The 12,188-nt window shown below is 35.1% G+C and overlaps 1 protein-coding gene across 6 annotated transcripts in view; it reads right to left on the reverse strand.

Annotated features, from left to right (window-relative positions):
* Positions 1-2,487: 2,487 nt before the first annotated feature.
* The window catches only part of FGL1 (fibrinogen like 1), a 36,216-nt gene continuing 26,515 nt past the window's right edge, over positions 2,488-12,188 (reverse strand). For all 6 annotated transcript variants that reach the window (XM_080589602.1, XM_080589597.1, XM_080589599.1 and 3 more), the window contains 5 exons: positions 9,850-10,009; positions 8,508-8,605; positions 7,925-8,013; positions 7,168-7,355; positions 2,488-3,463 (listed from right to left, as the gene is read on the reverse strand). In XM_080589602.1, coding sequence (XP_080445728.1) covers positions 3,304-3,463; positions 7,168-7,355; positions 7,925-8,013; positions 8,508-8,605; positions 9,850-10,009 — 695 coding nt within the window. In that variant the 3' untranslated portion in view covers positions 2,488-3,303. The remainder of the gene's footprint in view (positions 3,464-7,167; positions 7,356-7,924; positions 8,014-8,507; positions 8,606-9,849; positions 10,010-12,188) is intronic.

Below are 12,188 nucleotides of genomic sequence, written 5' to 3' on the forward strand. Positions count from 1 at the left end.
TATATGATTTATATCAAGAGATATGTATTCATCTTCACCTATTTGGGAGTTATTATGTTGTTCTAATGCCTGAACAACAACAACAAAAAAACAACAACTGGCCTTTGTTCTTCTATCTTGTAAGAATAAAGATTTCCCTACAACATGTTCATACTTGTTAAGGAAATAAATAATTACCAACAGGACATGCCAGGCAAATAAAAGAATACTCGTGGTTTCTCTTCTATGCTGTAATCTCTTTTCTAGAAGGTATTTAAATTTGCTCTTTGAAAATAAAGAGGTTGTTTATCTGAGAACACTTATATGACCATTTTGAATTACAACACCTCTTTCACGTGTTTTTCATGTAACCAAAAAGATCAACAAAGAAAAAGCCATAGAGCCAAAAAGCCATGGCACAACAAAAGACCATAGAGAGGTGGTAGGAATTAAAAACTGTATTTGTGTATTGCTAGCAACATGCTAGGTGCTTTTCAGACAGCTAGGATGCCAAAGACATTATTCTGAAGAGCATTCAGTCCAAATAAACGTATAAATGCATTTTGAGATGTACAAATAAAGATTTGTTCCTCCATTTTATGATTTCCAATAGAGAAAAGGGGGGTCAAATTTTACATCAGAATATAAGAATTATATTCCACCTCTCACTCAGCTGGAAGGTGTCATTAACATTCTCATAAGCAAAGAGGATGGATTTATGTTGCCATAAACAACAACAAAAATACTGCAGATTTTATGAGAACAATTTGTACAAATTAGCAAAAGTCCGTGCTAGACATCCAACTTTGTTGTCCTTAAATCTTCTGTCTTTCATTTAAATTAAGTGTTATGTGATCTGTCTTAATACTCTCCAAATATATGAGCTAATCTTTCCATTTTCCTGTGAAAAATTAAGGGTGTTTTTACAATTTCAACATAATGTTATCCATGTTTTTGCAAGGAATTAAATATTTACCCTCCTAGAGTAGCAAAAGAATTTGGAAGTCGTGATACAAAATACTGTACTTATATGTTTTTAAGCCACTCCAAAACTTCCATTGTATTTTTAATGACCCAAACCTATAGACTTGCTCATAGAGTTATGCAGGAATACATTTTAAATTCTCTAATCAGATTGGATACATATCAGACATCGGATGCTGAATATATATATCCATATATATGTATATACACCCATATATACATAGGCCAGGGTGTCTTCTCGTCAGATAGAGAATTTAACTTGGTTTAACTGATTAACTAAGGGTTCAGATAAGCAGTTGTAGAGCTATCCATTGGTCCTTTCGTGCAGGGATACAGGAATGTGCTAAAGACTAGAAATCTCTAGCAGAGTATCTCTTGATACATTAAGAAAAAGTCTGTATGATCTAGAAAACCTCCTATTATCACAAAAAGCTCAGACTAAAAAATCTCGGTATTCCAAATTTTTATCAATGTTATTTTTACATGACAATATTCTTTTTAGCTGCCTCAAGCCCATTTTTTCTTTACTTCCATTTTTTGGTTAGATGTAATTTATTTTATTGAGTGAGGTACTGTTTTATATGAACCTCTCTTTTTTTCCCAGTTGTTCTACAGATCCAGCATCCCTTACTCCAAGCACTTATTTCAAGGCTTCTCACCCAACTTCTGTTTTTAGAGCATGGAAATGGAAGGAACAACGGCCATGCAGAGAGTTCTCATTCAGCTGACTTGTATTCATATAAATATAGATGTGAGTTGGCTGGTAGATTGCCAAAAGTTATTATGTTAATCTTGACTGAAAATGGTCTTGAGGTTCAAATACTGTATTTCGGCAGGAGGAGAGAGATTTATAGTCCAACCACAAAAAAAGTAGCATCTATTTTGTGAAAGCAGGAAAAGAAAAGTGTCTAAATTTGGCTAAGATCCACATGTTTTATAAAATCATCATTTGTATCTGCTCAGCTGAAAAAATGGATTACATTTCATCAGGTAACTTTCTAGCGAGTGTACCTATCCTTCTCCATGGCAGAATGCGTCAACCAGTAATTTTTGTTATTACTGGCTGTTACAGTCTCCTGTGGTGCTAGGCACAAAAGCTATGGCTAGGCAGAGTTTCTCTTATGATTTTTCTTGTACAAGAAAAATGTGGATCTGTAGCTTGAGAAGAGGAAAAGCCCAGAGAGCCCAGAGAAAGATAGAAGAAAAGGAGAAGATAGAGGCTTGGAAGCAGAACCACTTATAACTGACTGAACAGGGCATTCAAACTGTGAGAGTTGTGGAAGTTAACAGATACATAAAGATGGTAAGGATTTATGGAGTCAAGCACTAAGAACTGCTAAATGCCAGATTCCAGACTGCATGTGAAATATAATTCCCTCTACACATGCATTATGTTCAAAGCAAAGCTCACATTAAAATTAGTTGCAGCTTTTGTTATTAAACTTTTTGGTAAATTCCAAAATGTCAATATATTAAAGTCCAGGATATCTATCTGGTTACCAAAAAGAAGAAAGGCATAGTTACTGACCGTCTGAAAATCTTTAATTGAAATGAAATCTCTAGAAATTCATTTGATTCTTGCCTTGTAGCATCCCTTCTCTTCCTCCAGGTTCCTGCATCATTCTTTATGCTTTTTATATATGTTCTGTACACAATACACGCAACAAATAAATCAGAGGAATTTACAGACAAGAAATTTCTTCTAAAGCCTTGGTTCATTCTAGAGAAAGTAAATCCACTGAGTAAACCAGCCTTAAGGTTCTATTTAGATATTTTTTGTGTGCAATACACACAATTCATTTTAATTTTTGAGACAAGACAGCGACAATATATTTTTCTATTAAAAAAGTGTAAGGATTTGTAGGCACTTTTCATAAAATCGTAGAATCACAGAATGGCTTGGGTTGGAGGGGATCTTAAAGATCATCTGACTCCAACCCCCCTGCCATGGGCAGGGATGCCACCCACTAGATCCGGTTGCCCAAAGCCCCATCCAGCCTGGCCTTGAACACCTCCAGGGATGGAGCATCCACAACCTCTCTGTGCAACCTGTTCCAAGACAAAAATGCTCCATGTTTATGAAGCTGTCCTTATTCCTAGGCAAACTCTGCCTTTTTTTTAAACAAACAAACAAACCCATAGACATATTAGCAGTAGTGTTTGTAACTATGAATTCATAGGCCAGATTCTCTTCTGATTTATGTCTCATAAAACTTTTGGTTGCAGAGGAATTATTCCAGATTTATATAAGCATATATGAGAAGCAAAAATCTGCCCATCCGTTTTAGTTTGGATTGATTTGCTAAAAGATTAACTGGACAAATCGTCCTGATAAAATACTTAAACAACATTAGGTTCAAAGTCTGCTGGTCTGACCTTCATTACAACAGATTTCAGAGAATACCACCACCCATGCCAAGTGTACCAAACAATTCCATTGTCCGTCTTTGCAGTATAGGGGCCTTTATAGTACAAACCATTCAGGTTGGCTGAGTGACACCTGGTGGAAAAGTAAAGGAAAACATAAGTAAGTCCTCTTGTCCAAAAGTGGAGAGCATCTGTAATTTCTCTGCAAATCAAAAAGTCACTATGTTGTCAACAGCCCTGTCTGACAGCTGCAAAAATTTACATTTATGGACTTCAGTTCCTCTAAACATGAACAGTTTAATTAGGGGACAATTGCAAGTGCTTATAGCATCTTTGAAACAAAAGTTATTTCTATGCTTTCTACAAGCTTTCTGACATCAGTAGGTCTCTGAGTTTTGCCTGCTAATCTGTTTCAGTGGAGAGTGATTTCAGAGTCCTTCAGGTCATGTGTAGCAGCAAAGCATACAACAAGCAAAAATCTAGGAAAGAAATACAGTGATGCTTTTTATTGTTAATAATTAATAACAATAATATTACTAAAGCTAATTAAACATATATGTACCACTTCACTGGATCATCAGAGCTGGCATTTTATTTGACTGTACAAACTACGTTCTTTTTGGCTGGTAAACACACTGAAATAGAAATGTTGTTACAGTTGTTAAACATGCTGCTAAAAGCTATCAAAACCCAAAAGGCTTGACCACCACAAACTTGATACTCATTTGGCATTTCTATGAGAAAGGAGGAAATATAGATCCTTGTGTGACTATATAGAGAGCAAAATGATTGTTCTTCTGCAGCACACTTTAATAAATCTGCTTTGCTTATCTGCCAATTCAGTATTTTGTTATTAGCCTTGTTAATATCTAACTGTCCCACACCACAACGGATTTCAAAAGCTGACTTCAGAAAATATTAAAACAGAAAACAGTCCAAACGAACCTTATGGATATTATTACTGGCAAATCCTAGTCCCTTTGGCTTTGCTTACACTTTATTAACAACAGGTTTTGAGAACTGAAATAGAAACAGCGATAAAAGTCTCATAGGAAAATTCTCTTACATATATGCTTATTTACTGCTTATAAGTTTTAACCTGGATTTTGGTAATAAGCTGGTTGAGAATAAACTGAAGGTATCAGAAGTGACTTTGTTTTTGATAAGGACAAACTTGTATTAGAGCTGACACAGCCTTTCTAGCCATACAAATCCTGCACTGAGCAGGCACTTTGTTTACTTTGAATCAAAACAGATTTTGTTAGAAGAATCATAATTGATAAGAGGTATTTAGATCAACTGAATCCTTTCTTCTACTTCTTTTATTGGAAAGAGTCAAAAGTTGATTTTATCACCAGTAATATGAGCCAATACCAACTCGTTATTAGTGCTGGGAGGCATTAAGCCCAAGAATATACAGTATTCTGTAACAGACTAGATACAGGCTGAAGTAACTGGACATACTAAAGAAATAATTGACATGCGATATGATATGAAGCAACATTCATTACTCGCAAGTCAATAATCACCTTAAAGTTAGCCTATGTTCCTCCCTTCTTTCTGATAGGCTATTTTTTAAAGCAAAAAACTGCACAGCAATAGTTTCAGAAGCACAGTCAACTCTCAATTATCCACGGACATTTTATCTGAGTTATATACTAACTGTATGACAGATGCAGAGAGACGGAGTTGCTTCTCTGGGAGAACTGGGAGTGCTGGGGGAGACAACATGCTCATGTCCAAACAGACTCGTTAGCTCTTATTTTACCATTTTGAACCTACTGATCTGTGCAGCATCTTGGATGAAGGAAGCCCTATGAACTGGGTGTAGTACCAGCGAGAAGGTAGCTCTGTGGACTTGCATCCAGGCTGCAAATCTCTGCTTACAAAGTCATGCAGAGAGACCGTTCTGCAGAAGTCCAAGTTAACAAGTGCAGAGCTGGAGCAAGACCAGTGGGTTTAAATGAGATCTGAGCTATTTCCTGTGCCTCACTTGTATCACATCCCTTGGTATTCATATTATCTGGGCATTTCTATATTTCATTAGTCCAGATAGCATAGAGCTGGCTACAGAAAATTCCTGCATAGCTGGGAGCTCCTATACAAACCAGCCAAGAACACTAATTCCTTCTATGTTTGCTAATCTGTGCATGACATATTTGTGTTCTGGGTGCTTTCCTTTCTCTGAGCCGGCCAGTGCTGTTCTTTTGGGTGGGATTTCAGAATAGCAAAAATCTCTAGTATTTTGCAGGATTCAGTTTTCTATTAGGCTTAACATTAAAAAGCCAGTAGCAAGACAGTGGAATAACGCTACTCGTCACTCACTTTCATTATCCAGACAGACTGTCCCTTTAACAGTGTCAGACACACAGCCATAATAGGAACTAGCCTGGTAGGAGTCAGCTATCTTTAGTAGTTATGTAGCACCAACTACAAGGTATTCATAACTGTCAAGTTATGCCTTACAGTTACTATTGCAAAGGGATCACTTTTCTGTCCGGACCAATCTGATATTAAAAAAAAATAAATAAAATTTAAAAAGGAAAGAAAAAAAAGTTTTTAAAAGACAAAAAAGTTTATGTAGTTGACTATAAGTGATTGATGATTCACTGTTAATAAACTCCATGTCATGGTATCACAGTTCTGTGCTATTTGAAGTCTAGACATTCCTCTAAATCCACAAAAGTTCTGATTTCATTGGAAAAGTATCTCCAGCACGATTGCTTTTCTCTTTTATGTCTTATCTTTTATGAAAACTGCAAAAAAAAAATTGTCTACATGTGTTTTTATTCTATATTTCTCAAACAATCTACCAACCTACCATCCCTGAAATATATTTAAATAATTAATTAATTGTGAAACACTGAGCTAATAGCTACCTCATTATCAGCTAAGCTGGTCACAGCTGGAGACTACTTATTGAAACAGAATTTGGAAAATGAGGAGTTAAAAAACAGAAACAAAGGATGACACAACAGAGAGAAACAATGGAGTTGATCCAGCCTGGCAGTTCTTGCCAAGTGAACTGAGATCACAGTGAGAGAGTAGTATGCTACCCTGAGCTGTATTTTAAAGCTATCTATTACGCAGATATATTACATCGTTTCTCTCTATGGCTATATTTATCTATCTAATTATGTGAAACAACATAGTTGCCTATACAGACAGTGCTAAGGTTTATCCTTTCTTTTGAATTGCTATTTTGTGTTTAGGGATTGTCTTAAAATTCTTTTACTGAACCCTATTTATTTATTTTTTTCCTCTTAGCCCAGTCACGTGCACTGAGAGAAACTGAGTGGATGCAGTCCTATCTTGATATAGAAAGGATAACAAGAATGAAATGCTGTGAACTGAGGTGAAAAAACTATGGTTTATTAACCCAGCACTAGCTTAACTCATCAGACATTCGTCAGTACTGCTGCATCTGGTCTAGTGAAATAAAGGAGAAATGCAGGAATAAAGTACAGCAGGGATACATCGGCAAACTTTACGCGACCTCCTTGTGTAAACACTAGTTACCTTAGAGGGACAAAATTGTCTCCTCCTTACTGTCTGATAACAAAGATGGCCAAAGCCCATGGGAAATAGGCCATGAAATGCAAACGAAATGGCAAATTTCACAGACACCTTGAGCTGTTCAGATGTATTGGCACTTCTAAGGTGGGTCTTGGTCTTATCAGCACTGAGATCTCTGGTAGGGGTCAAGGACGGACTGCATTTACAATAAACAATGCATATCCTATCTTTGACTCATATCCTATCTTTGACTATGTGTTATTATTGTATGAATATATACATAGTAGAATAGTTGATAATACAGGTATGAAATTAAAATACCTGTTAAACCACCAACCAGCCTTTTCCTCTTCAGCACAGTTGCCTTCATAGTTGTCATTGTCCCTGTCTCGAGTACTGAATTTCATTCCTCGATGATCAGCCCACCATTTTACTTCAGGATGAAACCCTCCTGTCAGGGAATCACCAGCTGTGCCAGAATATTCACCACAGCTCATCTCATAAGAATGCTAATGAAAAACGTGAAAGAAAAAAAAAAAGTAATCCAATATGTCTTTTAGCTTTTAGCATATCAAAGAGTGAAACCACACAGAAGAAACTAACCTGTTCCGTTGTTCCATTCGCTACTATTGATATGCCCAGAATTTTCATGGCACTTAAGCACTGCATACTAGCTAATGAGGGACTGTACAGATGCTTACCAGGGGTAAAATTTGTCAATAAATTTGTGCATAAGCAGCATAAAAACATTAGAGTTAGTCTTCAGTACATATTAACAAATCAGAACATTGTGTACAGTTATTGTTAGAAATATAAATGAAAATGGAAAAAATGCTTTTATCCATGACTTCTAGAACAAAAAATTCATCCAACTTACGGAAAGAATCAAATCAGTATATCCATATAAATGACTATTATTACATATTTGAAAATTTCAAGCATTTGTAAGAAAGAATACAAGTTAATAAGGTTTTACATAAATCTTTATGAAAATAAAGGAACATATATGTTTACTGTCTCTGTCTATAGAATCTACATTTTCATTAACCCTCCCAGTCATTATTTAATATTTAATTACCTCTTCACCTGCAACTCCAAATCTTGTATATTGTGCAAAACGCCGTTCTCCTTCAAAATCAGTTAGAACAATTCTTAAAGTATAGTTCCCTAAAGAAAAGACAATAACAATTATTTTTGTTAAACTAGCCTATCTCACTACTTCTCAGAGCAGAGCATTATAGTAGAATATTAAAACACTCATTATGTTTTTATCATGAATCTTATCTGTATCATCACAGCATATTGTGTTGATTTTATTTTATTTTATTTTATTTTATTTTATTTTATTTTATTTTATTTTATTTTATTTTATTTTATTTTATTTTATTTTATTTTATTTTATTTTATTTCTTTATGCTCATTAAAGCATATCTTGCTATGTTTGTCTTTATTCACATGCTTCATCTTCAAAAAATTTAGAATTATTCCAATATAGATTTATATACATATTCAATACATATTCAAATGTATTTTGTTCTGAAACTTTGGAGAGGTCCATGCAGACAAACAACACAACTCAAGATTTGTGCTAACAAAAAATGGACTGGAAAGAACAAAGAAACAGAAACAATAGAAGATTATTGTCACAATACAAATCTTACCTTGACTGGTCAAGTAATGAAGATTTTTATTTCCAAGCCAATATTCACCATTTGTCAAAACAAAATTTCCAAAGCCTTCTTCATAGTCAGTCCAGCCTCTGAAAAGGAGCATAAATTACTAATTTGAGTAACCAAAGAAGTATGTTTGAATATTTATTTTATCATACAATCATAGATCACTGAATATTTCAAGCTGAAAGAAAACCTCAGGAGGTCATCTAGTCCAATGCCCTGCTTAAGGCAGGGTCAGCCATGAGATCAGACCAGGTAGCTCAGGGCTTTGTCCAGTCAGGTCTTGAAGAGACCTCACATCCCCTTTGGGCAACCTGCTTGACCGTTCCCACAGTGAAAAATATTTTCCTTATATCCGGCCTGAACGCTTTCTTTCAATTTATGTGTATTGTCTCACATACATCCTATTTTCTCAACGATTTCTCAAACAGCTCAGTTTTCTTAGTGATCTCCTTGTAGGTTGACAGGTTGCTATTAGGTCCTACTGAATCCCTCTCTTCTCCAGGCTGAACAAGTCTTAGATCCACAGAAGGATGCAGATATCTGAAATGCAAATTGGACAAAACAGATGTCCTACAAACCTTCCTGTTGCATCTAATATTTGCATATATATATATATATATATAATATATAAAAATTTCACCAAAAATTTCACTTCTGGGCATTCCCTCTAAACGCTTGAGTCTTGGCAAAGGTAAGGAGCTTAGGTGTCCACATATCAAGTGCTCACACATTTTATCTTCCCTGGAGGCATTTTACTATGAAACACAAATTACTCTGTGATGGGTTTCTCTCATACTTGTGTGCCAATGGTAGTTTATTTCCAGTATATTGCTTGCATACTTTTTACATTTTTACTATTTGCAAAACACAATGTAGTCCTTTGCTTGGCATTAAGAGTCCTTGCTCCAAAAATAGTTAATGCATTTGACATTGAAATGTCCTTATGTAAAATGCACTACTTGTCAGAAAAAGACTAGAAGAGATGTCTTACTATTTCAAGGACATTGTACTGACTTATCTTTCTGTCTAACATTGTGCACGCTGCACCGAGTCCAACAAGATGGATGCTATGAAAGGTATGAAATTAGATCTTACTTAAATACTTTATTAACTTGACCTAGGAGAGTTGATTTGGATCATACAGAGAGTTTGTGACAGAGCCAGAAGTGATACCTCATCTGGAGGCTGTCCCACAGAATAACTATTCCTACTTTTTATCTGACATAATAACTTTATATAATTCTAAAGTTAATGTTTAACTTAGTTCCATCTGGTTTTATGTTTCTCCACTTTGTTTCCAGTTTTAATGACCAAGTCTAGTACCTACCTATCAAAATTCTGGCTGCCATCAGAACGTCTCTGAAAAACAGTCCAACCACCCCCTTCAGACATGTCACAGAAGGCCAGGAATTCATTAGGACTCTGGATAGGTTTCATCTTATAAAATCCACTTTGCTTGTGGCCATCGTTGTAGATTTCAGCACAATCTGTTCATAAAATATCCATTGGACACAGTTCTTTTAATCCTATACTTACTGGCAAAACCAGAAAACAAGTCAATGAAAGAAATCAAGCCATGTCAGGTAAAAGTCACATATGAACCTGGATAATAGAAAGCAAATACCTCTGCAAATACATTTTTTATGACTTTTTGGCATTTTCTTGTATTTATGTTGCTTTAAAACTTTATTGAGCTATAATTATTTTGACATTTCTATGAAAGAATCTTTTTTCCACCATAAAACACTATTATTTCTGTCTTCACTTGAGTAGCAAAATAATTTCTCTGGTTTAGGTGGCACCACTTCCAATTTACAATGGTATAATCCACATTAGAATCCTGTTACAATCACATAATTTCTCTACATATAAACCACTTGGTAATCTTCAAAAACAAAGATGTGCTTCTGTGTCAAAGCCCACAGGAGAAAACTGCCAAAGAGGAGAGTATGGAATCACCAGTGTTAGAAAGAGGAAACAATTGCTGGACCTGATACTGTTGTCCCTTGTACCAAACAGGTGCAAATATATACAGAAGACAATCCCCCTAAAAGCGCAATGTACGTCTAAAATCATACCACTTCGACTTGATACTAATTTTTAAGTCTGGTTTGGGTTGGTTTTAATGAAAGCAATAACAGAATTCAGAGCTCATGAAAATGTAACAGCAATGTAATTGCATAATCTTTTTTCCTCTAGGAGTTAAGAAATGAAAGGAATTCTTTGTTTATATGTGATCAGTATGTACCATCTAGCAGTCATACAGAAAAGATGTATAATTTTCAACATTTCTGTTTTTCCTGGCAAAAGTAGAGCTTATTAACTGCAAGATTTTCTCTGAATCCTTTATGAACATGTTGGCTGAACTTCCAGGCCATATTGGAACTTTGTGAACTATTATATTTCTTAGTGAAAACATCAGTGAAGATTAGACATAGAAAAAAATAAACAGTTTATAATGAAAACAAATAGCTATGCCAGGATTTGAACAAACTATAAGAGGAAAAAAAAGAAAAAGAAAAAAAAACTTTAAATAACAACCAAGATGTCTTTGCAGAGAATGTTTGACTGGCTTGCAGAAATACTTTTTTTTTTTGTGTGTGTCCATTATTTTCTCAGTAGGTTAGCAAAATACCTAAGTGCATTTTAATCTTAAGCAGGTATATATACTATGGAATTCCTTCCTCACTGTCTAACTCCAAATTATCCAGCTCTGTTGACATTAAAATGCTACAGCAGCTTGAATGAAATAATGCAATATCAACAGGGAAAAACATTTACCAATCTATAAGGAAAGTAAAAAAAAAAAAGGGGGGGGGTGACGGGGGGAGGAGGAGGAATCGGCAGAAACTGAAAACAAGAACATAGATTTGTTATCCAGAATCACATTTTAGGAAAATAAACAATAAACTGAGGCATACACTAAGAAAGGACAAAGACTTTTCATCTGAATGTGGTTTTAATAATTTTTTCCAGTAAAAAAATAAGTCAACCATAATAATAAAAAGTCTTCTAGGATGCTGAATATGTAAATAAATAATATAAATAAAATTTAAAGTCAAACTTATAACTGCTTTCAATTTTATTTTAGTGGTATTTTATTATATGTGATGCCTTGGTTTATGTTGTGATTTCTTCCAGAAGCATAAATACTACAAGTATATTCAAGCAAGGCTATTAAAAATTATAGGAGTTAAGACTCTCCAGTGCTGGACAACTAGAAAGCAACGCCATCCAAGAATCAGACGCCTAAATTGTATTTTCAATCCAACTATTGTTTGGGATTTTTTTTTTATTTGAGATGAGTTTGGACCTCACTCCAGCAATGACGTGTTAACACACTGCCTTCTTCCACTGCAGAGAGACTAGATCACCACCAGAATAAAACCAACTTAAAACCAGTATTTTAGAAACTGTGAAGTCTGGAGCTGAACCTAACTCAGTCACAGTTTTGCAACACAAAGAATATAAGAGATCCAGATATCACAATTGCAGGCTTATTTGTGTAAACATGGATGCTTCAGGGACTTTACAGATCGGAACTCGCACACCTATTGTATTAAAAAAGAGGACTGTGCATGGCAGGTGGTTTTTTTTGAGTGTCTTTATCAGTTTGGGGTTTGGACTTGGATGTTGAGCATCTTAACTTCCAGTTAAGTAAGGTCA

The sequence above is a fragment of the Anser brachyrhynchus genome (genome assembly GCF_964034855.1).
Source record: "Anser brachyrhynchus genome assembly, chromosome: 4".
Lineage (NCBI taxonomy): Eukaryota > Metazoa > Chordata > Aves > Anseriformes > Anatidae > Anser > Anser brachyrhynchus.